The following is a 26460-nucleotide window of genomic DNA, read 5'->3' as shown; positions in this document are numbered from 1 at the left end:
AATAGTCACCCTTATAATTGAAAATGTATGTACAATTTGTCTTTTTTCACTACGACACTTTAAACGTATTGAATGTTCCTTCCTGAAAGTCTACTTCCTGTTTTTGCAGGTGCAGTCAGCTAAACCCATCAGTGACCTCTGACCTGTCGACGCGTTCCTCTGCCTCTCTGAACGAGGAGCAGTTTGAGGACTACGGAGAGGGAGAGGACGTGGACTACACTCCCAGCAGCCCCTGCCCCGAGGACGAGACGCGCACCAACGGCTACTCTGACCTGGGCTCCTCTGTACCCTCCAGGTAAGAGGAGAGACCCTGACACACTAATACACAGACACACTATTACATAGTGTATCATTACAACATCCACAGAAAGTTGGGGAACACCATATGCAATGAGAAATACAAACGTATACATGACCAAAACTGTGTCAAATGATATGAGACAGAAACACAAACACGAAGATGATCCATTACCTGTCAAACATCATGTGACCCAGAAAGGCAAACTGATAAACTAGAGAAATCTGTATAACACTGTGCAACAAAAAGATGACAAATGCATGCACAGCATCACCCAACCCAGAAATCCAAACACACAGAGCTAAGAGTTTGAACGATTTCAGATCCCAGTGGTGATGACTTACTGTACCCCACAGAGCATAATGTTATATTTTCACAAAACACCCACTGTCAAGTCTCATACCCCCTGTCATATAAGTCTGTTACCCTCTTAATCCCTCAGTGTGTGTGTGTGTGTGTGTGTATATGTGTAACCTATGTGAAATGGCTAGCTAATTAGCGGGGTGCGCGCTAATAGCGTTTCAATCGGTGACGTCACTCGCTCTGAGACCTTGAAGTAGTTGTTCCCCTTGCTCTGCAAGGGCTGCGGCTTTTGTGGAGCGATGGGTAACGATGCTTCGAGGGTGGCTGTTGTCGATTTGTGCAGAGGGTCCCTGGTTCGAGCCCAGGTAGGGGCGAGGAGTGGGACAGAAGCTATACTGTTACATATGTATGTGTTTGTATGTGTGCATGTCAATATGCATTTGCATGCATTTTTGTGTGTGTGTGTGTGTGTGTATGTAACCACTTCAGGCTGCTTCTCTCCTCTCAGAGCTTCTCTTACCAAACTCATTAGTTTTTACTCTTGACTGGAACTGAGTATGATGGTGTCCCAATGTACCCTATTACCTACATATTGCACTACTTTTGAACAGAGACCTATTGGCCCTGGTCAGAAGTAGTGCACCATACAGGGAATAGGGTGCCTTTGTAGACGTAGCCTATATGGCCCCCAGGGCCTCTCTTGATTAATTTTCATCTATAGAGCTGTTTTGAAGGAGGATTTACTCCCAACACTATTCAGCTTTCTTGGTCCTGCTCCGAATATCAAGTGCCTAAACTCATTACTATGGACTTTCCTTTTGTTTGTCCTACTTCTACGTTGAGTTTAGATTAGTGCTTTATGATATTTGTAGACCCAGACATCAGTGTGGGGGGGGGGGGGGTGAATACAGTGAACTGTGTGTTTGCACGTGCATGTAATGTGTTTTGTGTGTGTGGTCAGGCGGGCGGGCGGGGATGGGTGTAGTGTGAATACAATGTACTGTGTGTTTGCACCTGCATGTCATGTGTTTGTGTGTCTACTGTATTTGTATTTATGATGATCCCAGTAATTAATGTTAAGGCAGATGCTACTCTTCCTTGGGTACAGAAAAATTAAGGCAGTGATACACAATTTACATTACATTTCACAACAGATTTCACAACACATTAAGCATATTCACTTAGGCCACTACTCTACTACCACATATTTACAGCACACAATCCATGTGTATGTTTGTGTATAGGGCTTTGTTATCGTGTGTATGTGTGTGCCTGTGCCTGTTTTTAAAAATCTGATTGTACTGCTTACTGCGTGTGTGTGTGTGTGTGTATATTCTGTCTCTAACACTTTATCTTCATCTGTGTGTGTAGTGCTGGCCAGACCCCCAGAAAGGCACGCCACCTGTACAACAATGAGATGATGGACGTGTACTGTTCCCAGTGCTGTAAGAAGGTCAACCTACTCAACGACCTGGAGGCCAGGCTGAAGAACCTCAAAGCCAACAGGTAACACAGGACAGGACACCCACCGACACCATTACACATACGGGCCTAGAGCCCGGCTGACTGAGTGGGTCTAGAACTGGAGCAGGATTTTTGTCATGTCAGATCACGTGGACAGGAAAACTCCTGGCTCTGAGAATGAGATGTGTTCTGACAGAAAATGAAGCTGGTCATTATTTCAGGGAAATGACACACTTCTATTGTCCACTATGTTTACCCTGACTGACTATTGTACTGTAGGTAAGATAGGTTAGATAATACTGTCATAGTGACCTGCTGTTTATTTTGGTGATATCACAAAGGGCTTAAACGTCTTGTCCCCGCCCACACACACACAACTTGTTATGTAAATCCCCAAATGTCAGAATGGGTGGCCACCATTAATCGACCCACATCATCAGCGTGTGTACAGCGAGAGGTGTAGGCGGTCTATTTTCAGACATGTTATCCTTTGTGATCTTTATGGATTTAATCCCTTCGTCTGTAATCAAACAGACACACACACACACACCTGCTTTGATGGACACACACTGACTGACACACTCACATCTCACATAGAACTTACTTATATAGACTTGCGCTCTCTTGTACACAGACACACACACACACACACACACACACACACACACACACACACACACAGACACACACACATACACACACACACACACACACACACACCTGCAGTCCTATCATATGTAAGCTATAGCAGTAGTGGCCCTAGGCTTGATAACTCGGTAATGAATGTAATGAAGTGGTGAGGACTCTGGAATAGTTTTGTCTTCCCTTCAACTGCTGCTCTGTCTCTGCTGACTCTGCAGTTCTTCTGCCTGGTTAAGGTTATTCTCTACTAAGATGAATACCTGGGCTAACTGTAATTAGTCAGACCCCTACCTGCTGCAGGAGAGCAAGTAAAGAGACGTGGAGTAGTAAAGGGAGGAGAGGGAGAGCGGATGGGGATGAGAGAGGGGGCATGGGAGTGGGAGAGAGAAAGTGAGAAGGAAGAGAGAGAGGGAGAGGAGGGAGGTGAGAGAACATGCAATGATAAATAGGTGAATGGGCATGCAGAGAAGGAAAAAGCCACAAAGAGAGGGATTGTAGGAGAAGGATATATTAAAGCAAAGATGGAGGATGCAGAGTTGCTGAGAGTGAAGTGTTGCTGGCAGAGCGATGGAAGACTTCACAAGATCAATCCTTGAAGTAGGGACAGGAGGAGACAGAAAAGGGGGATGGGGAGATGGATGATTGAAGACGTCTTGTCAGCATGCAGTCAGTCTGGGGAGATGCTTGAAATTGCATAAATGTGTGTGTGTGCGCACGTGAATTTGTGTGTGTGCATACCCTATACACACACACGGGTGTGAGAGAGATTTCTCTCTTTGATTTAATGGTGAAGCAGACACAAAGCTTTGAGACAGAACTATTGCTGAGCCCACAAAACTACTAAATGGCACCCTTTTCCCTTTATTGGGTTCTACAATTTACCAGGGTCTAAAGGGTTCTACAATTGACCAGGGTCTATAGGGCTCTACTATTGACCAGGGTCTGTAGGGCTCTACTATTGACCAGGGTATATAGGGCTCTACTATTGACCAGGGTCTATAGGGCTCTACTATTGACCAGGGTCTATAGGGTTCTACTATTGACCAGGGTCTATAGGGTTCTACTATTGACCAGGGTCTATAGGGCTCTACTATTGACCAGGGTCTATAGGGCTCTACTATTGACCAGGGTCTATAGGGCTCTACTATTGACCAGGGTCTGTAGGGCTCTACTATTGACCAGGGTCTATAGGGCTCTACTATTGACCAGGGTCTATAGGGCTCTACTATTGACCAGGGTCTATAGGGCTCTACTATTGACCAGGGTCTGTAGGGCTCTACTATTGACCAGGGTCTATAGGGCTCTACTATTGACCAGGGTCTATAGGGCTCTACTATTGACCAGGGTCTATAGGGCTCTACTATTGACCAGGGTCTATAGGGCTCTACTATTGACCAGGGTCTATAGGGCTCTACTATTGACCAGGGTCTATAGGGCTCTACTATTGACCAGGGTCTATAGGGCTCTACTATTGACCAGGGTCTATAGGGCTCTACTATTGACCAGGGTCTATAGGGCTCTACTATTGACCAGGGTCTATAGGGCTCTACTATTGACCAGGGTCTATAGGGCTCTACTATTGACCAGGGTCTATAGGGCTCTACTATTGACCAGGGTCTATAGGGCTCCACTATTGACCAGGGTCTATAGGGCTCTACTATTGACCAGGGTCTGTAGGGCTCTACTATTGACCAGGGTCTATAGGGCTCCACTATTGACCAGGGTCTGTAGGGCTCTACTATTGACCAGGGTCTATAGGGCTCTACTATTGACCAGGGTCTATAGGGCTCTACTATTGACCAGGGTCTATAGGGCTCTACTATTGACCAGGGTCTATAGGGCTCCACTATTGACCAGGGTCTATAGGGCTCTACTATTGACCAGGGTCTGTAGGGCTCTACTATTGACCAGGGTCTATAGGGCTCCACTATTGACCAGGGTCTGTAGGGCTCTACTATTGACCAGGGTCTATAGGGCTCTTGGTGCCATTTGGAACACACTTTCTTTCTCCTCTTGTACACATACTGATTAACAATACTACCTTAATACCAATCAAACAGCAATTAACTGTTCTATCTATAATTCATTGTTATAACTAATAAACGAATATATCCATGACATCTGACAAGGATAAGACTAACTGGGATGTTTTCTGACTCTTTTCCTCCAGCCCCAGTAGGAAAATCTCCAGCACAGCCTTTGGCAGGTCGGTCACGTCTCCTTATGTATGTGTGGTTACTGTGTTTGTTTTTGTATGTTGGCCATTTCCTTGTTGATCCAGTCCGTTAGTCATGTAATCATTATGTTAGCCAGTGTATTAGACTACTATCTAAGTAATACTTGTTTGTTTTTGTATGTTGGTCATTGGTTAAGGATGATCACTTCCTTATTGATCCAGTCCGTTAGTCATGTGATCATTATGTCAGCCAGTGTATTAGACTACTATCTAGGTAATTCTTCCTAAGTAATATGGTAATGGTTTAGGTATACTGAACCTCTCTACCTCTTCTGTGTTCACTTTACTACTACAGTTACTACTGTGTACAGATATTAATTTGACCAGTTTCTCACGGCAGGGAAATAAACCTGTAGCAACGGGAAATATGGGCAAATGAAGGAAATTGATGAACAGGGTGATCAAATTAAGATGTTTGTTTGTACTGTACATACAGTGTACCTGTATACAATGCAGTGGAGGCATTATTATAGATTATTTTACAATACTTATACCAACGACAACATCACACAAACATCAACTACATCACACCTGCCCAGACCCACATGCTGACACCCTCATCTCAAGCGCCCGCATCACTCGCCGCCATATGGCCTCAAACTGCACCATCTTGTTTCTCTCCATCGCCCACACACTTTCAACATTTAGATAATAAAGCATTTGAGTTTTCCATTGTGTTAACAATGGAGGATTGGTTGATTTTCAAGGTTTTGTATAGCTTGCCTATCATATGAATATCCTTTCATTGTGGTCAGTGTCTAGGGCTTCTAGTCTGTGAATTAAACTGACAAAGAGAGATTGGCCTGCCAGCACTGATCTATGTGTATAGTGTTTTCCCCAACCTCTCTACTCTTTTCCTTTCTCTTGTCCTCTACTCTCTCCCTCTCTTCTACTCTCTCCTCTCTTTACTCTCTCCCTCACTTCTACTCTCTCCCTCTCTCTACTCTCTCCCTCTCTTCTACTCTCCCTCTCTTCTACTCTCACCCTCTTCTACTCTCTCCTCTCTTCTACTCTCTCCCTATCTTCTACTCTCTCCCTCTCTTCTACTCTCTCCTCTCTTCTACTATCTCCCTCTCTTCTACTCTCTCCTCTTCTACGCTCTCCCTCTCTTCTACTCTCTCCTCTCTTCTACTCTCTTCCTCTCTTCTACTCTCTCCTCTCTTCTACTCTCTCCCTCTCTTCTACTATCTTCCTCTCTTCTACTCTCTCCCTCTCTTCTACTCTCTCCCTCTCTTCTACTCTCTTCCTCTCTTCTACGCTCTCCTATCTTCTACTCTCTTCCTCTCTTCTACTCTCCTCTCTTCTACTCTCCCTGTCTTCTACGCTCTCCTATCTTCTACGCTCTCCTATCTTCTACTCTCTTCCTCTCTTCTACTCTCTCCTCTCTTCTACTCTCTCCCTCTCTTCTCTCGCCCTCTCTTCTACTCTCTCCTCTCTTCTACTCTCTTTTCTCTCTCCCTCTCTTCTACTCTCTACTCTCTCCCTCTCTTCTACTCTCTCCCTCTCTTCTACTCTCCCTCTCTTCTACGCTCTCCTATCTTCTACGCTCTCCTATCTTCTACTCTCTTCCTCTCTTCTACTCTCTCCTCTCTTCTACTCTCTTTTCTCTCTCCCTCTCTTCTACTCTCTACTCTCTCCCTCTCTTCTACTCTCTCCCTCTCTTCTACTCTCCCTCTCTTCTACGCTCTCCTATCTTCTACGCTCTCCTATCTTCTACTCTCTTCCTCTCTTCTACTCTCTCCTCTCTTCTACTCTCTCCCTCTCTTCTACTCTCTCCTCTTTCTCCCTCTCTTCTACTCTCTCCCCCTCTCTTCTACTCTCCCTCTCTTCTACGCTCTCCTATCTTCTACGCTCTCCTATCTTCTACTCTCTTCCTCTCCTACTCTCTCCCTCTCTTCTACTCTCTCTCTTCTACTCTCTTTTCTCTCTCCCTCTCTTCTACTCTCTCCTCTCTCCCTCTCTTCTACTCTCTCCCTCTCTCTACTCTCTCCCTCTCTTCTCTCTCTACTCTCCCTCTCTTCTACTCTCTCCTTCTCTTCTACTATCCTCTCTCTCCCTCTCTTCTACTCTCTCCTCTCTTCTACTCTCTCCTTCTCTTCTACTCTCTCCTCTCTCTCTCTTCTACTCTCTCCTCTCTTCAATCTCTACTCTCTCCCTCTCTTCTACTCTCTCCTTCTCTTCTACTCCCCTCTCTCTCCCTCTCTTCTACTCTCTCCCTATCTTCTACTCTCACCCGCTATTCTCTCTCTCCCTCTCTACTACTCTCCCTTTCTACTCTCTACTCTCCTCTACTCTCTCCTCTCTTCTACTCTACCCCTCCTCCTCTCTCCCTTTCCTTTCCTCTCTACCTCGCCTCCTCTCGTCTCTCCCTTTCCTCCATACCTCTCCTCTCCTTTCTCCCTTTCCTTCCCTACTCTCTACTCCTCCTCTCCTCCCCTACTCTTTCCCTCCCTTTCTCCTCCTCCTCCTATTGATGAATAGACTCTGTAGTGGAGGCTGGTGTGAAGCCATTCCATTAGTTAGAGTGGGGCTAGCTGTTGTGGCGGCAGTTTGAATGTCACTGTGTGATTGTGTGTGTGTGTGTGTGTGTGTGTGTGTGTGTGTGTGTGTGTGTGTGTGTGTGTGTGTGTGTGTGTGTGTGTGTGTGTGTGTGTGTGTGTGTGTGTGTGTGTGTGTGTACATATGGGCATGCATGCCTGTGTGTCTTTGTAGTGTAATAGTGTGGGATGTGTGTGTGTCTGCACTCTATGCAATATGATCAGCTCCCCCACTGGCACAGCCCTTTTGCTTATAGTCCCTTTTACATCCTATCCTGCGGCATTCTCTCTGCAAGAGTGGACACACAGTGGCATTATGGTTCAGCAGTAAAGCTCAGATTGATGCCCTATGGGGTGAAGCTAAAAAGGGATAGCTCTAGGACTACCACAGTTGGGAGAGATTTTATTGTTTTTTCTTCAAGTCTTGTATAACAGCCTCTTCCTCTCTCTTCCTCTCTCTCTGTCTGCAGGCAGCTCCTCCACACCAGTAACTTCAGCAGCAGCAACGGCAGCACGGAGGACCTGTTCCGAGACAGCATCGACTCCTGTGACATCGACATCACTGAGAAGGTACCGTAGAGATACATTGTGTTCTGTTTAATTCTATGGAAGGGACTGCCATTTATCGTGTCTGTCTCTGTCTGTGACCGTTCCACTACCTGCACTCCATTCTATTGAGGTGAAAGTTGATAGGATACCAATTGTGAAATTGATTGCATTGGCTGCTACTGTCGAGCTGTGAATCGAGATGAATGGCTCTGGCAGAGCTTGTTGCTGATTGTGCTGGCTGAAGTAAGGACATTGGATGAACGAATGACATAACATCTTTTAACCTCTCGCTCTCTCTCCCCCTCCTCCTCTCTCTGTCTCTCTCCCCCTCCTCCTCTCTCTGTCTCTCTCCCCCTCCTCCTCTCTCTGTCTCTCTCCCCCTCCTCCTCTCTCTGTCTCTCTCCCACACACAGGTGAGTTACCTAGAGAAGAAGGTAGCAGAGTTGGAGAATGACACGCTGATGAACGGAGATCTCAAGTCCAAGCTGAAGCAGGAGAACACACAGCTGGTTCACAGGTAGGAGGTTTACACACACACATGCATGCCCACCCACCCACGCACACACACACACATACACACGTAGATATACACATACACACAAACAAATGCATGCACGAATGCACGCACACACACATTTATTCTTAAATATATATATATGTGTGTGTGTGTGAGCATGTTTTTGCATATCTCATTGATGCTTATGTTTGTTTATGTGTGTGTGTGCATGCTTGTGTGTGTGCCTGTGTGTGTCGCTCACAGGGTCCACGAGTTGGAGGAGCAGTTGAAGGACCAGGAGGCGCGGGCGGAGCAGAACACAGAGGAGGAGCAGAGACGACACCGTGAGGCCTATAGCAAGATGGAGAGAGACAAGAACACTGAGCTAGAGCTGCTACACAACCGGTAACACACACACAAACACACTTACTTCAATCATTTATACACTGCATCGTAGATACTCATATTTACATCTATAAGTGTACACAAAGGTGCTATCTAGAACCTAAAAGGGTTCTTTGGCTGTCCCCATAGGAAAACCCTTTGAAAAGCCCTTTTGGGTTCCAAGTAAAATCCTTTTGGGTTCCATATAGAATCATTTCCACAGAGGGTTTTACATGGAACCCAAAGGGTTTCTACCTGAAACCAAAAAGGGTTCTACCTGGAATCAAAAAGGGTTCTCCTATGGGGACAGCCAAAGAACCCTTTTGGAACCCTTTCTTCTAAGAGTGTAGTCCATAGAGCTAGGTAGATACCATAGATTAGGCCTTGAGCTAGATACCAAATCCAGACCTTGAGGTCCGCAGTACTGCTAATTTCCATTTCTCTTTGTTAGTGGCCTTGTTTTGAATAACCCGGACATATGTTAAACATAGATGAATTATCATAATGTGTTTCCTCTTCTTCCCCTACAGAGTCCAACAGCTAGAGGAGGAGAACGGGGATATATCGGTGAACATGTGCAGACTGAAGTCTCAGACAGAGAAACTGGACGAGGTATGTGCGTGCGTACTTACATATCATCCTCAGAGACACAGTAGGCTCCAGTGCTACTACCTCTACACAGACAGAGACCTCGATAACTGGTTACAAAAACATCAACACCCACCCATCAACAGCACGTGACCAATTGCTACAGACACACACACACACACACACACACACACACACACACACACACACACACACACACACACACACACACGTTTGGAGGTGTGAAGGCTACAGCTGGGCTCATATCAACACCTCTATTTCCAGCCTGCCTGGTGAAAACATCCAAGGGGGTTGGCATGATCATTTGATTGTGTGATTGTGTGAACTCCTAACAGAGTCACACTAACTAACTAATTGCTATGCTATACACGTCAGGTTGCCTGACGACTAAAACTGAGTTCAAAATGAGGGGTGTTGTACAAAACAAAGTCATCAGCAATTTGATTGTATCAAAGCCAATGACGGATTTTCAAACCGCCGCTTTACCCACGTGTATTCTGTCTCTGGCCCAACCCATTGGTTTCTGGAACCAATCATAATGGCTAGAATGTTGTTCCATTCTAAAAATCGTTGGGGAGGGACTCATTGCGGAGAAGAAACTAATGTCAGTGGGCGTGACATAGCGTTTGGAGGGAGCAAGGTGTTTGGGTAGCCAGGCAACATTTCATTCCCAGCTGTAGAGAATATTTTTATGAATAGCTGTTTTTGCAGTATTTTTTTGTTGTTGCAGTATTTGCACTATGCATAGTACTGTAAATTCATTAAAATTATAGTTAATTTTAAGGTATGTGTCTTTAATGTTTCTTCTTACAGGACTATTCACTGTGCATTATTAGACTGACTGTGTTCTTGCTTACCGCATACATCCTAACAACCTAATGCCTTATTCATACTGTGGGACCTTTATTGTGTGAACACCATGTGACTTTTATTTTGATGAGCTACTCTGGAGGTTGGGGGTAGAGCAGAGGTTATTGGGTAATCGGGGTCAGTTTTGAGATTGAGTGACTCCACCCTCTCTAGCTTGCTGTATTATTTTGCCTATCCCTAAGTTGTTCTACTTGGCTTATAGGGCCGCCCCAAACTGCACTGTGCTGGCTTGGGGCTTTTCTATTCACATTGTCCTTGCCAGCACGGTTCCAGAAACTATAGTGGATGCGTACCCAGTCCAGCCCAGAACAGATTACCTTGGCTTTGGCCTGTAATGTGAATCCGGCATATGTTTGAAAACGATCCATGCTTCATTCTCTGTGCATCATCACATGTATTTCAATGTGTCTATATGTGTGTGTTGTCAGGAGAAGCAGAGTATGACATACAAGCTGGAGGACACCAGTCTGAGGCTGAAGGATGAGATGGACCTCTACAGGAAGATGATGGACAAGCTGAGGCAGAACAGACACGAGTTCCAGAAGGAGAGGGAGGCCATGCAGGAGGTGGGAGGAGGGATAGCACACACACAGGGACACACGCGCGCACACACACACACACTTATACTTGCGTGTACACACACTTATACACCCTTTTACATGTAGTGTGAAACGAAAGCTCATGATGCCTCTCCCACTCCTCTGAAGTCTCTAGTAGCTGAATGTTTGTATAGAATACGTTTGCACATAAACCAGTCTGCCCACTGCATCAGACTGGTCTACGTGGCTATCCCAGGTACTCTTTATACTAAACAGTCTTCACGACAGCTACCGCATATCGTCCCTGGTTGTGTCCCTCTCCTGCAGTTGATTGAGGACCTTCGTCGGGAGCTGGAGCACCTGCAGCTGTTCAAGCTGGAGACAGAGAAGCCTGGCCGCGGCCGCAGCTCCTCCTCTGGGCTGACGGAGTTCAACGCCAAGACCAGAGAGATGGAGCTGGAGCACGAGGTCAAGAGACTCAAACAGGTGGGCTTGAGAGCTAGTGGCTAATGCTAACTCTATATGAATGCATTGTTACTTCCTCTTTTGGGGTATTTGCTAAGATTTAATTGGGCAAGCGACTTAAGCAGGTGGGGCGCAAAAACAATCTTTTGCACAGTGTTTTTTTTTTTAACACACGTCCCCCCTCAATTCCACCTCAAAGTATACTGTATGTGATTGTATATGCCACCACTATTTGCTGGTGTGCGAGTGAACAGTGTTTCGTGTGATAGTCTAATGCTGTGAGTATAGAGAGTGGCATACACTAGTCATATCTATCTACAGTGCGTCTTATCTACTGTAAGTGTTGTCCTTTCGACTTCTTAGATAGTGTGCCATTTCTAGGTAGTGAATACCAGTGATATCTGTCTGTCAAGAGCAGTGAAATTACATTGTTATTGTTCCCCATCCTTGTTACGAGCATCGGACCTAGTATAAACATGAGATAAGAGATCAAGATGAAAGTGTTTCTAAGATGTCCTCTCAGACAAGGCAGACGTTATGATACTAAACCACAAAGCCTTGAGGCAAACGCAGGCAAGAGGCTCTAATGCTGAGACATGCAGTGTTGCGGTATCTTCATGTGTAAAGATTTGATATTCTACTGTAGGCATCTTTCTTGCCTTCGGTCAGTACACACTGTCAAACTGACAGTAACGCTAGGAGAGTAATCACAGTGCCTCGCCTTGCCTGCAGCTTTCATCTGGATCTTTCTTGCTCTCTCTCTCTCTTTTTTCTCTCTCTCTCTCACACTAGCCTGGTTGCCGTCTCTGCTCAGCGGTTACATTTGGCAAATGACAGGAGTGGCAAGGGGTGGAATGTTAGCTAAAAAGACTGGTACCCAGACCTCACAGGCTTTGATTCAAAGTTTAAACTACAAGGCTGGAAGAGAAACATTACTTCTGTCTCTAATTGGTGTCAGGCAGATACACGATGCCCTTTTTCTCTTTTCTCAACACTTTTAGATCAAATGGTGCTTATCTGAAACTCCTTATTTAAAACACTCATAGGTTACTATTTCAAATCTGTTTTTTTATAATAGCACTGTTTCATATTTGAGAAAGGGTTCAAAGGAGAATGCAGATCAGCTCGCTGATGTGATAGTATTCCAAACAGGGATGAATGAGTCTCTTCCCTCTCATGTCTCCCTGTGCTCCTCTTTGCTCCTCCTCTGTGTCCAGTGGTTTGTCTCGCAGGACTTTCCTCTGACCTCTGACCTCCGCCACCTCGTAGTATCCGCTGGGGCACGCCTCCGTCACGGTCAGACGGTAAACAAACCCACTGTTGTTTCTTGTGAGCTTTAACCTTTGAATCCCTCCCATTAACCACAGCTAATATCACCACCATACAGCGCCTATAGAGCTTCACCCCGTCGACACAGGGCGCAGTTTGTGCCATAACACCGTGATAAACATAATAACCTGTGTCCTGTCCTGTAGGTGTTACTGTAGATGTACTGTGTCGGCTGCTGTTGAAATCGAGAGATGGTTTGTCATGGGTGTAGTTGTGTGAGGCTTCAGTAGTCTAATCTAACAGGCCTTGCCTACTGACACAGTGTGGATGAAGTGGGGCGCTTGGAGAATTGAGATGAATCTCATCAAGCTGTGAGCCCCCTCTAAACCCATCGCTTCAGTCTGCCAAATCAAACTATGACACTCATCGCTCTCTCTCTCTCTTTCCTTCCCTCCTCTCTCCCTCTACTTCCCCCTCCCACTTCTCTCTCCCAAACTCCCACCCTCCCCTCTTTGTCCCTTCCTCCCTCCTTCACTCCCCACACCACCTAACAGGAGAACCTGAAACTGAGGGAACAGAACGACGACCTGAATGGTCAGATCCTCAGTCTGAGTCTGTATGAGGCTAAGAACCTGTTTGCCACCCAGACCAAGGCCCAGTCGCTGGCTGCCGAGATAGACAACGCCTCACGAGACGACGTGAGTTTTTCATTCATAATGCTAATCATTTGATGATTTGATCATTTCGGAGTAACCCTGCAAGAGTAACCCCATTGACTCAGGTCATAGTACACATAGTATTTAGACAGTAGGCATGTATGTGATCAGGTTCTTAGGCGTGCAGTAGGTTACATTACTATCATAAAATAATGTATTGCTGGTGTAACCGTTCTGATGGTATGGTGACCACGCTTGTCTGATGAGTAACCTTGCCTAAGACCTAAAGAGTTTCATTCTGCATGACATCAGGGTTAGCTGGTATAACCAGATAATGGCACCACCATATCTGATGGTAACATAACATCAATTTGATATTTCTCCACAGTTGATGGAGGCCCTCAAGGAGCAGGAGGAGATCAACTTCCGTTTGCGGCAGTACATGGACAAGATTATTTTGTCTATCCTGGACCACAACCCCTCCATCTTGGAGATCAAGACCAACTAGAACCCCCCAACTAGAAACCCACGACTAGAACCCCCTCCGGGAATGGGAAAGGGAAAGGGAAAGGAAGCCTAGCCAAGGTGGGGCCTGGGACAGCTGGACATCATTGCCCCCTGCTGCCCCAGGAGTGGAACTGTGAACTTGGGTGTATTCATTGGGCACAAAACAGAAGAAAACAGACAAATTGGGAGGTACTACCTGGACTTGTCCAATTAGAAACACTAGTTTTTGTGTTCCGTTGCTAAACGTTTTGCTACGGTGTGGCCTAATGAATATGCGACTGGAGCTATAGGGGATTTTCTGTGTTGACTACTAAAGTTTTGGTACTTCACCATCATACTTCTGTTCTATTCTGTGACTCATCAACATATGTTGGTATCTCCCTCATGTCTCCTTCATGCACTTTCTTCTATGTTCTCTATTTTTTTCTCACAGCCTCATCTTTAGTCTTAAACACAATCGAGATGAATTATTACTGGGAAAAATAATTATACTGGGCAGGTGCTTTGAATATGTAGGGCATTACTGGTTGTTGAACACTGGATATACGTACTTTAGTGGTGTGTGTAGAAACAATGTGAACACAAACCTATTGATCTTCAACAGCGTGTGTTGTAGCCATAGGGGAAGATAGGTACAGAGAGAGACTGGCAGATAGCCACACAGAGATCTTTAGCTTCCAGACAACCCTATCGCCACTGTTTCCTTAAAGTTGATCTGTGTTTGATCGGTGAAGACCGGTATGTGGGCAGAGGCATGTTGATGAAGAAAGTAAAGCAGCACGTGTTTCTGTGCGTAAGAAGAGTGACAGAAAGAGATGAAAGGAGGGAGAGGCGAGAGAAAGTATTGTACAAGCATCTCCATGTCAAAAGATATTGGCTTTGACTCAAGAAGATATCAGTCATGTGAAGTGATAATGAGAGGCAGCAGAACTTGGTGTGATGGAATGGCTTAGTGAAGTCAAAGAAGGAACAGGTGAAGTGTATCGGTCGGTACAGTACAGGATAAGAGAAGAATGCCTTCCTAGGGAACTCTGAGATGACGGAACAGTATGATCTGTGTAGAGTAATACTGTATGATAAATCCATATAATAAATTCTTAACTCACGCAGTGAGTTGTTAATTGGCTGGTTGAGAATTTCCGGATGCCAATTCCTCTTAATCATCATTATTTTCTACTCAGACATTCTGTGGTAAGTCTGTCTAAATAAGTTGGTTAGACCTGGGATATCTGCTATGAAGGATGTCCCATTGCATAGAGCTGCTATAGCTACCCACAAAAAAAAAATACTATAGTATACTATGGTATATATACTATAGTATTCACTGTAGTGTTTTGTTGACGTTTTATCTGACTTACGGAGTCCGCAAAAACACTGCAGTGAATACTGTAGTATTTATTGTAGTATTTACTGTAGTATTCTGTATTATACTGTAGTATTTATTGTAGTAGGTACTGTAGTATACTGTATTATACTGTAGTATTTACAGTTAACTATAGTATAAATACTGTAACAATCGAAAACTGTAGTATATACTATAGTAATAATGTATTGTTTTTGTGGATTGTAGTATTTACTGTAGTGTTTTTGCAAACATTACTGTAGTATTTACTATATTGTTTTTGTTTTATTATCTTTGACATAGAAATGGAGGCTTTCTCCTTCAGGAAACCTACTGGAGAAATACTAAAAGAGCAAATTTTCCATAACCTGTAGGTAGGACTGGGGTCTAAACATATTGTTCAGAGCTTCTGCTCTTTTCTATAACCTGTAGGGAACACACTACATGGTCTATACTTGGCATGTAGTTTTCTGACTTATGGGTGGTACAAATTGCGATATGGGGGACGGGAATGGGCAGGGTATATGCAGTTAAGATACTGTAGTATTTACTACAGTATTTTTTGTGGCTAATACCATAGTATTTACTATAGTTTCTACAGTATACTATAACATTCTATAGTAAGTACTACTGTACACATGATCAAGGAATACTACAGTGTGTAGTATAGTATACTACAGTTTACTATAGCATTCTATAGTAGGTACTTTAGTATTTTATAGTATACTGTAGGATTTTTTAATGTGGGTATTAGCCAACTAGCCTATATGCTTTATATTTCTGTGTCGGACACTGCCACTCCCCTCTCCCTATATCCACACTGAACAAGAGACAAACCCTGCCAGCACACAGGGCTGTCAAGTCAACAGCATAACAATGTACAAGCACATGAATGTAACCCTATGGATGTGAATGTACAGAATGCTTAATGCATTCTGCATAGAGATAGATACAGTATTTATCTCTATGTTATTCCACATCTCAATGTGTTTTATGAATTTCCTCTGGGTGTTAAGCCATGTCAGTGTGGCTCATTGAATCATCCCTATCATCTCTATATAAGATACTGTAGTATACTGCAGTATATTCATCAGAAGTTCACTTACTGTAGACTAGAGTTTGGTACTAATAAGACTGGAATAGCAATCATACTGGGTTTATATAGAGTATATGGGTAGTGTTTGCCCTTTGGCTAGTATACTGTAAATATCATCAATGTCTCACGTAGCTAACATTCTCTCTGTTAAAACCTAATGGGTTTTTGTGTACAAATCTACATTTTGTTGAGACAGTTTTCAAATGTCATACAGTAGGCCTTTGCTGTACTACTGTATTCGAGAGGACGTTGATAGGCAAAGGGGATAACCTGCTGTAAATTAAATTGCTCTAAACGTATGTTTTGCTTCCTTGCACAAAAATATGTTGTTTTTTCTTATTTTTGCATGTTTTCACCTTTTCTGGTATTCGTGCCTTTAAAACACTTATATATTTTTCTTTTTCTTAATATAGCTATGTTGTTTAGACAACTTAATAATTAATATTTTTACTGTTGCTTTCAAAAAAATTGTCTGAACGATGTTCATGACTTGTACATGTTGTACAGAGATACTTTAGTTAGGATTTGTATTGTGCCACTCACCACACTTTTACAGATGAGACCACAAAAATACTATTTTATACAGTTCTATCAGGAAATGGCCAGGTAATCAACTCTAGTTTATAAAACTGTTACAGCACAAGTTTATTTTGTATTTTTTTCTCCCCAATTGCGTGATATCCAATTGGTAGTTACAGTCTTGTCCCATTGCTGTAACTCCCGTACGGACTCGGGAGAGGTGAAGGTTGACAGCCAGTCCTCCAAAAAACGACCCTGCCAAGCCGCACTGCTTCTTGACACACTGCTCGCTTAACCCGGAAGCCAACCGCACCAATGTGTTACAGGAAACACTGTACAACTGGTGACTGGGATGGAACCAGGGTCTGTAGTGATGCCTCAAGCACTGCGATGCAGTGCCTTAGACTGCTGCGCCACTCGGGAGGCACAGCACAAGGTTTTTTATTTAAAAACAGATGAGCATTGGGGGAATATTTTGTTTTTTTCTGTTTCTGCGGTAACCTATCTATGAATGCGGTGTCCATTGCTTTTCAGATCGCTTTGGTTTCTCCATCCTTTCAAAGTATGTTGATATGGTTTCCCCTGTTTTCCTATACACTAAATAAACTGCTGAGAAATATTACTTTTCTCTAAACCATACCAACCTGGCACTACAAGGTTTACTTCTACAACCTTGAAAGATTCACTTCACACAAATTGAAATGAAATTGAGATACATTGAGAAATGTCTTCAAATTGAGCGTTGACCTCGTCCTCATGTAGAAGCCCTCCTATCGTTTGAGGAGATGTTGACCAATGGCATCCCATTTCAGACAGTGCAACAGCCAATCACCTGTTGAGCACTGTCACAAAGTTTCACTTGCAACATTTTAAATAAACTCAAACGTTTCCCATTTGTGTGCTCCTAAATACTTCCTAACACAATGAAAGATGTAGTCTCCTACTCTTCAAGATAGTGAGAGGTTGGATTTTAAAGTGCACAAGGTGTGGCATTGTGGCAATAAGAATGGCTTGGGCTTGTGATATCTTGTTATTTTCTGTTACCTTGTTTCTGTCGTCCTAATTCTCTACCACATACCATTGTTACTCATACATTGAAGCACTGTACTGTATGTGGCTGTAAGTAGGCTACTACTTATGATATGAGGTCTTATCTGCAATTGTGATGTACAAACAACTTTAAGCTGTAAATAAAGAGATTTTCCCTGGCATGATTACAACCTGATGAATGCTAATTTCAGAAATGAAAATGTCAACTTCTTACAGTATGATCAAAGGAATACTCTGTCCTGTTTTAGGAATAATAATGTTTGCCATTGATTCAGAAATGCAGTAAAACAGGTTTGCTACAATTGATAAAATGTGGTCCTAATGTGGGATTTCCTGTATAGACATAACTGTGCCTGATGTGGATCCTCTATCTATGCTGACCTAAATCTCAGCCCTGAGAAATGACTTGTGGGACCCAGAGAATTCTCAAAGAGATGGAAATGATCTAGATCAGTGTACTTCAACACGTACATTAATTAAACCCGTGATTCATACTGTGTCAATTGATTCAAGATTATGATGGTGGGATGGGGCACTAAAACTTTTATTATATGCATGTTTCAATAAGTTGTCCTACAGAGAATACATAGGGTTGGAATGAAGAAAAAAAAACGAATCAGTACAAAATAATAAACCAAGCAGTAACCCACGTGGATGTCAAAACAGAGGCGACTCCACTGTGCGCTTGAACGTTTAACACTGCATTCGGGAGGTAAGTACGAGGAATTGGTTAATTAGCTAGCAATTTACCTTACCTTGATTTTCTTTTTAGAATTGCCCTTTCTGAAACCCAAGTTTATGTAGTTACATTGAGCTGTTGAGTTTACATGAAAGGGGGAAATTTATATGTTAATTGATGCTGGAATAAAGTGAGTTTGATAGCTAGCAAGCGACGTTCGCTAACTATCGAACAATCAATATATTAGCAACCGGGAGACTGTTCATTTAGCAACGTATGCAGTATTTTGTCAAATGTAGCCTATTGCTATAATCCATGTTGTCGGTTTAATTATTAGTGAAGGAGGACTTGCCTCGTCAAAATGTGTGGCAGCAAGGTGATATCGATAGTGCAAGCTTTCTCTATCTAACGGCTGGGATTTTGTAGAATGATGCTGTGAACCAAACATGAATGAATCTTTCGTTTTTATTGTTGAAATTCGAATTTTATCATATTCGAAGTAAATAAATGTTCAACAGCCGACGCCAATCAATACATTTTTTGGGAGGGAGATTACATTACAGTGACAACTTCCACAGCATATAACGTTACTACTTAAATGTGTTGCTATCTATAGGCTTGCTCACTGTTTGATGAGCAATTTCCTTTTGCAAAAGTGTCAAACGTTATTAGTAGTGCTTGACTTGGACCGAAATGGGTTCCTGCCCTGTTTATATTTAGATGCTCCACAATACTTTTGAACATACATTCTATAAGAGGTACAGGAGCTCAAACAGTAGAACATTTGAGGTGCAGCAGCTCAAACAGTAGAACATTTGAGGTGCAGCTACTCAGCTCTGGTGAGCTCCTGCCCAAGTCAAGCACTGCTTATTAGCTGATATGACAACATTTCTCTGTGTTCATGCTTTTCTCTGCAGGCCTACAGTAAACTCTTGAGGGAGACCTGTGACAGTGGACCATGCCCCAGACAACGAGTAACCCCCCGGGCTTGTGCATTGGTGCCAAAACCATTCCAGAGAGGAAGCAGACATATTCATGCAATGGTATACTGGACCCTGCTCCAGGGCGTAGGTACAAGCAGGCCTATCCTTTCAGGTATAGGTGGAAATTGAGGAAGAAGTCAAAAAAAAAAACGCCGCCATTGCCACCAGCCCCACCTCTGCCACCATATGAGGAAGAAAACTGGGAGGAGGAGATAGGAATCGTTGAGACATATGGATTTGCTCCATATGGTAAGGAGGGGGAGAGATACAGTGGGGTCTGGAATTATTGGACCACTTGATAAAAATGAGCAAAAAATACAGTTTAAAATAAAAATACTGAGCTATATTGTATGAAAATATTATTTTATACTAATACAATTGCTCAGAGAATGGGGGGGAGATAGGGGTCAAAATGATTGTATCCGCTGTTTAATACTCCAGCAACCTCCCCTTTCGAGGATAAGGAAACTGAGCATTTTTCTCAAATGTTTTATGAGATTGGAGAGCACATTGGGAGGGAACTTAGACCATTCCTCTATACAGAATATTTCCAGATATTTTATAACCTTTGTCTGCGCTTATGGACTTCAATTCACACCACAGGTTTTCAATGAGGTTCAAGTCCAGAGACTGAGATGGCCATTCAAAATTATGATTCTGTGGTCAATTAACCATGGATTTTGATGTGTGCTTGAGGTTATTGTCTTGCTGGAAGATCCATTTGCTGGCAAGTTTCAGCCTCCTGGCAGAGGCAACCAGGTTTTTGGCTAAAATGTCATGATATTTGGTACAAGATCCCCAGGACCAGTGAAAGCAAAATAGTCCCATAACACCAAAGATCCACCACCATTATTTTACAGTAGGGATGAGGTATTTTTTGCATATACATTGGTCTTTCTATGGCCCAACCCACCACTATTGTGCGTTTCCTCATTCCTCTGTTTATATAGTACATCAAGGACTACCGTCTAGGACAGTGGTCACCAACCGGTCGATCCCGATCTCCAAGGAATTCCTAATCGAATTCCTAATTCCTAACCTAATTTTTAAAATTCGTTTCACGCTGTTTGTAGTAGGTGCACTTAATTCAGGTGCCCTGCGCGCCGGGAAGTCGACGTATTCCCATTTTGAACCATTTCATGTGTCTGAAGGTACAAACTCCGCCTACCCAGCGACCCCAATCAAGTGCACATTATTTGGCCTACAGCAGGCCAATCAGAACTCAGATCACCGTGCAGCTTCCATGAGACGATAGAGAAGCCTGAGCAGCGTTTCTTTCTGGTTCTGACGAGAAAAATAAAATACTGTCTGGGGAGGTTCACTTCTGCACAACTAATCCAGTAAATGTGGAGGAGGATTTAAAATGCGGTGTTGCCTTGTTACCGTCCAAAAGCAGAAGTTACGTCTTATTTGTAGCACTGGTGCTCCTAACTTCAAAAAGTAAGAAGAACCAGACAAATGGCTGTCCTATCATTCTTAATTGTCATCAGTTGTTACCTTGATGTAGAACGCATCACTAGAGAGTGGGAAAGACATTACAATTTAAAAAAAATACTTTTAATAATTGTATTCAAAAGTGCAACAGCAAACCTATTTACATATGTAATTTTGTTTTGGACAAACAAATGTAACGTACAAAACAGAATTGTTGTTATATATATATATTTATACACTTTCGTCAGTACTCACAAAACGCGCTTCTCCCTATCCACTCGCGCTACAAAGTGTGTGTGTGTGTGTGTGTATATACACTGCTCAAAAAAATAAAGGGAACACTTAAACAACACAATGTAACTCCAAGTCAATCACACTTCTGTGAAATCAAACTGTCCACTTAGGAAGCAACACTGATTGACAATAAATTTCACATGCTGTTGTGCAAATGGAATAGACAAAAGGTGGAAATTATAGGCAATTAGCAAGACACCCCCAAAAAAGGAGTGATTCTGCAGGTGGTGACCACATACCACTTCTCAGTTCCTATGCTTCCTGGCTGATGTTTTGGTCACTTTTGAATGCTGGCGGAGCTCTCACTCTAGTGGTAGCATGAGACGGAGTCTACAACCCACACAAGTGGCTCAGGTAGTGCAGTTCATCCAGGATGGCACATCAATGCGAGCTGTGGCAAAAAGGTTTGCTGTGTTTGTCAGCGTAGTGTCCAGAGCATGGAGGCGCTACCAGGAGACAGGCCAGTACATCAGGAGACGTGGAGGAGGCCGTAGGAGGGCAACAACCCAGCAGCAGGACCGCTACCTCCGCCTTTGTGCAAGGAGGTGCACTGCCAGCGCCCTGCAAAATGACCTCCAGCAGGCCACAAATGTGCATGTGTCAGCATATGGTCTCACAAGGGGTCTGAGGATCTCATCTCGGTACCTATTGGCAGTCAGGCTACCTCTGGCGAGCACATGGAGGGCTGTGCGGCCCCACAAAGAAATGCCACCCCACACCATGACTGACCCATCGCCAAACCGGTCATGCTGGAGGATGTTGCAGGCAGCAGAACGTTCTCCACGGCGTCTCCAGACTCTGTCACGTCTGTCACATGTGCTCATGTGCTCAGTGTGAACCTGCTTTCATCTGTGAAGAGCACAGGGCGCCAGTGGCGAATTTGCCAATCTTGGTGTTCTCTGGCAAATGCCAAACGTCCTGCACGGTGTTAGGCTGTAAGCACAACCCCCACCTGTGGACGTCGGGCCCTCATACCACCCTCATAGAGTCTGTTTCTGACCGTTTGAGCAGACACATGCACATTTATGGCCTGCTGGAGGTCATTTTGCAGGGCTCTGGCAGTGCACCTCCTTGCACAAAGGCGGAGGTAGCGGTCCTGCTGCTGGGTTGTTGCCCTCCTACGGCCTCCTCCACGTCTCCTGATGTACTGGCCTGTCTCCTGGTAGCGCCTCCATGCTCTGGACACTACGCTGACAGACACAGCAAACCTTTTTGCCACAGCTCACATTGATGTGCCATCCTGGATGAACTGCACTACCTGAGCCACTTGTGTGGGTTGTAGACTCCGTCTCATGCTACCACTAGAGTGAGAGCACCGCCAGCATTCAAAAGTGACCAAAACATCAGCCAGGAAGCATAGGAACTGAGAAGTGGTCTGTGGTCACCACCTGCAGAATCACTCCTTTTTTGGGGGTGTCTTGCTAATTGCCTATAATTTCCACCTTTTGTCTATTCCATTTGCACAACAGCATGTGAAATTTATTGTCAATCAGTGTTGCTTCCTAAGTGGACAGTTTGATTTCACAGAAGTGTGATTGACTTGGAGTTACATTGTGTTGTTTAAGTGTTCCCTTTATTTTTTTGAGCAGTGTATATATATAATTTCTCTACTTAGGACTTTTTCATGTAGGGTGGTGCTCAGTAATGCTAAACTGGAGAACACATTTTGCTGAAACAGGTGCTAGAGGACTTCTTCAGTAAGACTTTTTTATTTTTTTTGCTATATCTTGAACTACTGAAGATTTTCAATGGGCTGCTCGCTACAGAATATTTAGATATCAATGTTATAGAACAGACATGCTTTTCTGCCATGCTGAATAGGGAATAATGTCCGCTCTAATACAACACATTTATATCTGCAGCATTCAAAGTGTTGCTCCTCCAGAACATGACCCAGGACTGTGTTCAGTAGGTTAGAAAATGTTTTTGAGCTGAATGAAACTGGTAGGGAATACTTCAATGAGAACACAGATTTCCGTTGTCCGTTTCAATATGTTTTGCTACAGTTTGCCCAACTGAACACGAACTAGAATTGCCATGAACCTTCTGTTCCTCTTTTCAGGCCCAGAGGATGTGGATAGAGTGGCCCTACAGAGGTTGACCCTGAACCAGACCCCCTGCCCTCCCCTCCCCCAGACAGCAACCGACTACAGCCCTGCCACCCACCACCAAGCTCCCGTCAAATGGGTCCGCCAAATCATCCACATCGTGGAGGAGCAGTTTGTCGACGCAGAGGATTGAGGTCCGGTGTGTCCCGATACACTTTTTATTAGTTAACTCTTTAATCGTAAGCTCTTAGGAATGATTTTAGTTGGTTTCTCAGGTGTTTAAGTTCTACTTGTTCCTTGGTTTGTTGTTAATGAATTAGGATGTCATATTTGTAGCCTCGTTGACAGTTGGGTTACATGTTAACACTTCATGATTTTTTTTTTGTGAATAATTTCAAGAGATGTGTAGTCTAACTCTTAACTAAAAGAGAAATTGTAGTTTTTATCTTATTTTTAAATACTTTTGTTTTAAAAGCAATCAACTGATATAGGCCCATGTGTTCAAGTGTCACTCTCCTTTTAAAATCAAATGTGTTAAAATGGAGAGGGCACAGTGCAAGAATAAGTATGTTTGGATATATTCTCAAATGGACTTACCTGATTGGACTGATTCTGAGCCCATGGAGAGCAAGAGGTCAGGTTGCCATGACTACAGCAGTAAGACACAACCCACTGGGCACAGATGTCAATTCAACGTCTATTCCAAGTTGTTTCAATGTAATTTCATTGAAATGGTGTGGAAACAACGTTGATTCAACCAGTGTGCGCCCAGTGGGAATGAAATTCAGCTTTTGAGATCAAGATATCTTTAATGCAAATAAACCATGCATTTTAACAATAAAACTCTACACTGATGCTTCATTCCCACACTGTTTTTGTTGTAGTAGTTCAGAAGAGAAAATTGTAGCATTAGATGCCCACTAGGTGGCAGTGTTGGTTAAATATTACATTCACCTCCATTGCGCTGAATTCTTTCCATGCAGCTCTGGGTTTATATAGTGGGTTCATTCAGTTCACAGGCCCCGTTCAAATACTCAAAAAATGCATCCTTCCTTCCTACCTTTCTTGAAAGTAATCACAGATCTGAATTGGTGAAAACAAGAAGGAGCTAACCTTGCTGTGGGCCCGGTTTCCCTAAACCATCTTAAGGTTAAGTTCATCGTTAGTACCTTCGTAGGAGCAGCGTTAAATCTCTGAGCTGTTCAGCAAAACTCTTGTTATTAACGTTGAACTTGAAAACGCTTGTAATGTTAATGGCTGCCTCAGACCACTCATAAAACACTTAAATGTATTGTTAGTGTGTAGCCCAAACTGTTCGGACGCTACAGACAGAAGTTGGCTGATCGGCTCTACCGACTTCAGACTAGTCCCAATACGCTTGTGGGGGTCGTAGAGCAAAACGAAGAACACCATCGTGTTCGTGAGAGTCATCTTTCCACAGAGGGATCATAATAGTTTGTAGGCCAAACCGTTCAGACACTACAGATGGGATTTTCGGGATGTCCCATGGCCTGACACACAGCTCTAGCTCTGCCACCTTTCACCGCAGATGATGGACATCGGCGGATGTGGTGGATTGAGACGCATCCAAAACAAAAAACAACATATCCCTAGTTTAAACTGACAGATTTTGTTATTATGCTAACGTGCGCAACGATGTGACAAATCTGTGTTTTCTTTTGGCCTATTTATTGGGTAAGCATTAGAATAAGCCGCCTCAATATTGCAGCCGTAGTTGGTAATATCTCTAGGAACTGAGCCGTCGTCAACATTGTGAAATAATTATAATGTTAAGGTAAGACTTTAATGGAGAAAGCTGATCCGAGAGCAGGGCTCTCTTTCTTTCGATCCAATCAGTAACGATGCATGCGCCAACGACGCACTTAGAGAACGTTCTTTCTGCGTGGTGTTTTGGGAAAAGCATGTTACGTCTTCGGCCGTTTTGTAAGAAAGATGCATCTTTAAAACACTTCTAAGCCTAAATTACATTGCTATCGTGGAAACCGGGTCCAGACCTATCCAATAGCAAACCGGGTCCAGACCTATCCAATTTCTAATAAATCTGTCTTTTACCACAAGGAAGGAAGGACGCATTTCTAAAGTAAGTGTACAAGGCCCACACGTTCACTTGCCAATTTACATGACTTTCCCTAGTATCATTCACAAAGACAGTTCTTTTGATGAGCTAAAATTTCAATTATTTATTGTAACCAATCTGATTCATGTAATCTAACATGACTTAGTGGTGTGCTTTGTCCTCAGATACTAGGTGTTAGAAGATAAAGGGATGATAAAATGCTTTGGAATTCTCTGCTCCGTGCCAGTAGCTGATGTAGATGAATTTAAAACGAGGTTCCTCCCTATTTTTAAAGTCAATTATTTAAGATTGGATCAATCGCCATCAAAGCAGACCACTTTTGATGTGCTTCTATAATCATCTGTGAGAACTTTGTTGCTCCAAGGGCAGTGTCAGACAGTCAGCGTGTGATGCTGCACTGAAGGCCAGTTCTCACCGGTGATTGTTTTCAACAGAACAACATCTCTCTTGTCATGATTGTGAATGGGGATACTGAACAGGCTATATCATCAACTGCTATATAAAGAGCATAAAGTGTAAAGGGTTTTCAACCCCCAATGGGAACATAGCTTTAAAGGAATTAAGCATGAAAAGGACATTTTCCCCTGGTAGGCTCAATCCAGGTCTGTGCAAGCACGCCCATAGACTAGATCTGGTTTGCTTGCTGTGCGTTCTATTAACAGCAGTGAATGCATTGTTGAGACGCATGTCTATTGTCAGATGTCAGTTCCAATCATGTGGAGAATGATTAATGCCCCTCTGTCCCAGAAGACATCTACCACATCTTACATTGTGAAGGAGTTTCCAATGGTGGGTGGTTGATCAACCCTAGCCACAGATCTAGGATCAGTTTAACCTTCCAAATCCTTTTCTTGACCATTATGACAGGAAAACACAAAACAGACCCCAGATCAGCTTCTAGTGACAACCTACTCCTACTCATCTGGATCAGACTCCGGCAGATCCATATTTCTCCTCTGACTCAGCAGCCATTGCTTTGTGAACTCCATCCAAAGTGTCCAGTCATTTAGTCCGGTAAGTAATCTGGTTATAACCACAGATCTAGGGTTAGTTTACCCAGCGCAAACCCAATCCATAACCATTAGGAGTGGAA

General features: G+C 43.5%; 1 protein-coding gene and 1 non-coding gene across 3 annotated transcripts in view; one reads left to right on the top strand and one right to left on the bottom strand.

Moving 5' to 3' along the window:
* The window catches only part of LOC120032979 (rab11 family-interacting protein 4A-like), a 31822-nt gene extending 16562 nt beyond the window's left edge, over window positions 1-15260 (top strand). For both annotated transcript variants that reach the window (XM_038979256.1, XM_038979254.1), the window contains 11 exons: window positions 110-295; window positions 1973-2107; window positions 4878-4913; window positions 7951-8050; window positions 8443-8546; window positions 8790-8930; window positions 9440-9521; window positions 10817-10954; window positions 11255-11413; window positions 13216-13359; window positions 13706-15260. In XM_038979256.1, the coding sequence (XP_038835184.1) occupies window positions 110-295; window positions 1973-2107; window positions 4878-4913; window positions 7951-8050; window positions 8443-8546; window positions 8790-8930; window positions 9440-9521; window positions 10817-10954; window positions 11255-11413; window positions 13216-13359; window positions 13706-13825 (1345 nt within the window). In that variant the 3' untranslated portion in view covers window positions 13826-15260. The remainder of the gene's footprint in view (window positions 1-109; window positions 296-1972; window positions 2108-4877; window positions 4914-7950; window positions 8051-8442; window positions 8547-8789; window positions 8931-9439; window positions 9522-10816; window positions 10955-11254; window positions 11414-13215; window positions 13360-13705) is intronic.
* Window positions 15261-15473: 213 nt separating this feature from the next.
* LOC120033070 lies at window positions 15474-15528 on the bottom strand. Its single transcript, XR_005473908.1, has one exon. It is a non-coding gene; the product is annotated as a U7 small nuclear RNA (small nuclear RNA).
* Window positions 15529-26460: the final 10932 nt, after the last annotated feature.

This window comes from Salvelinus namaycush, chromosome 39, assembly GCF_016432855.1.
Source record: "Salvelinus namaycush isolate Seneca chromosome 39, SaNama_1.0, whole genome shotgun sequence".
NCBI classification, from domain to species: Eukaryota; Metazoa; Chordata; class Actinopteri; order Salmoniformes; family Salmonidae; genus Salvelinus; species Salvelinus namaycush.
Note: the sequence above shows the minus strand (reverse complement) of the source record. Positions and strands in the feature narration are given on the sequence as shown.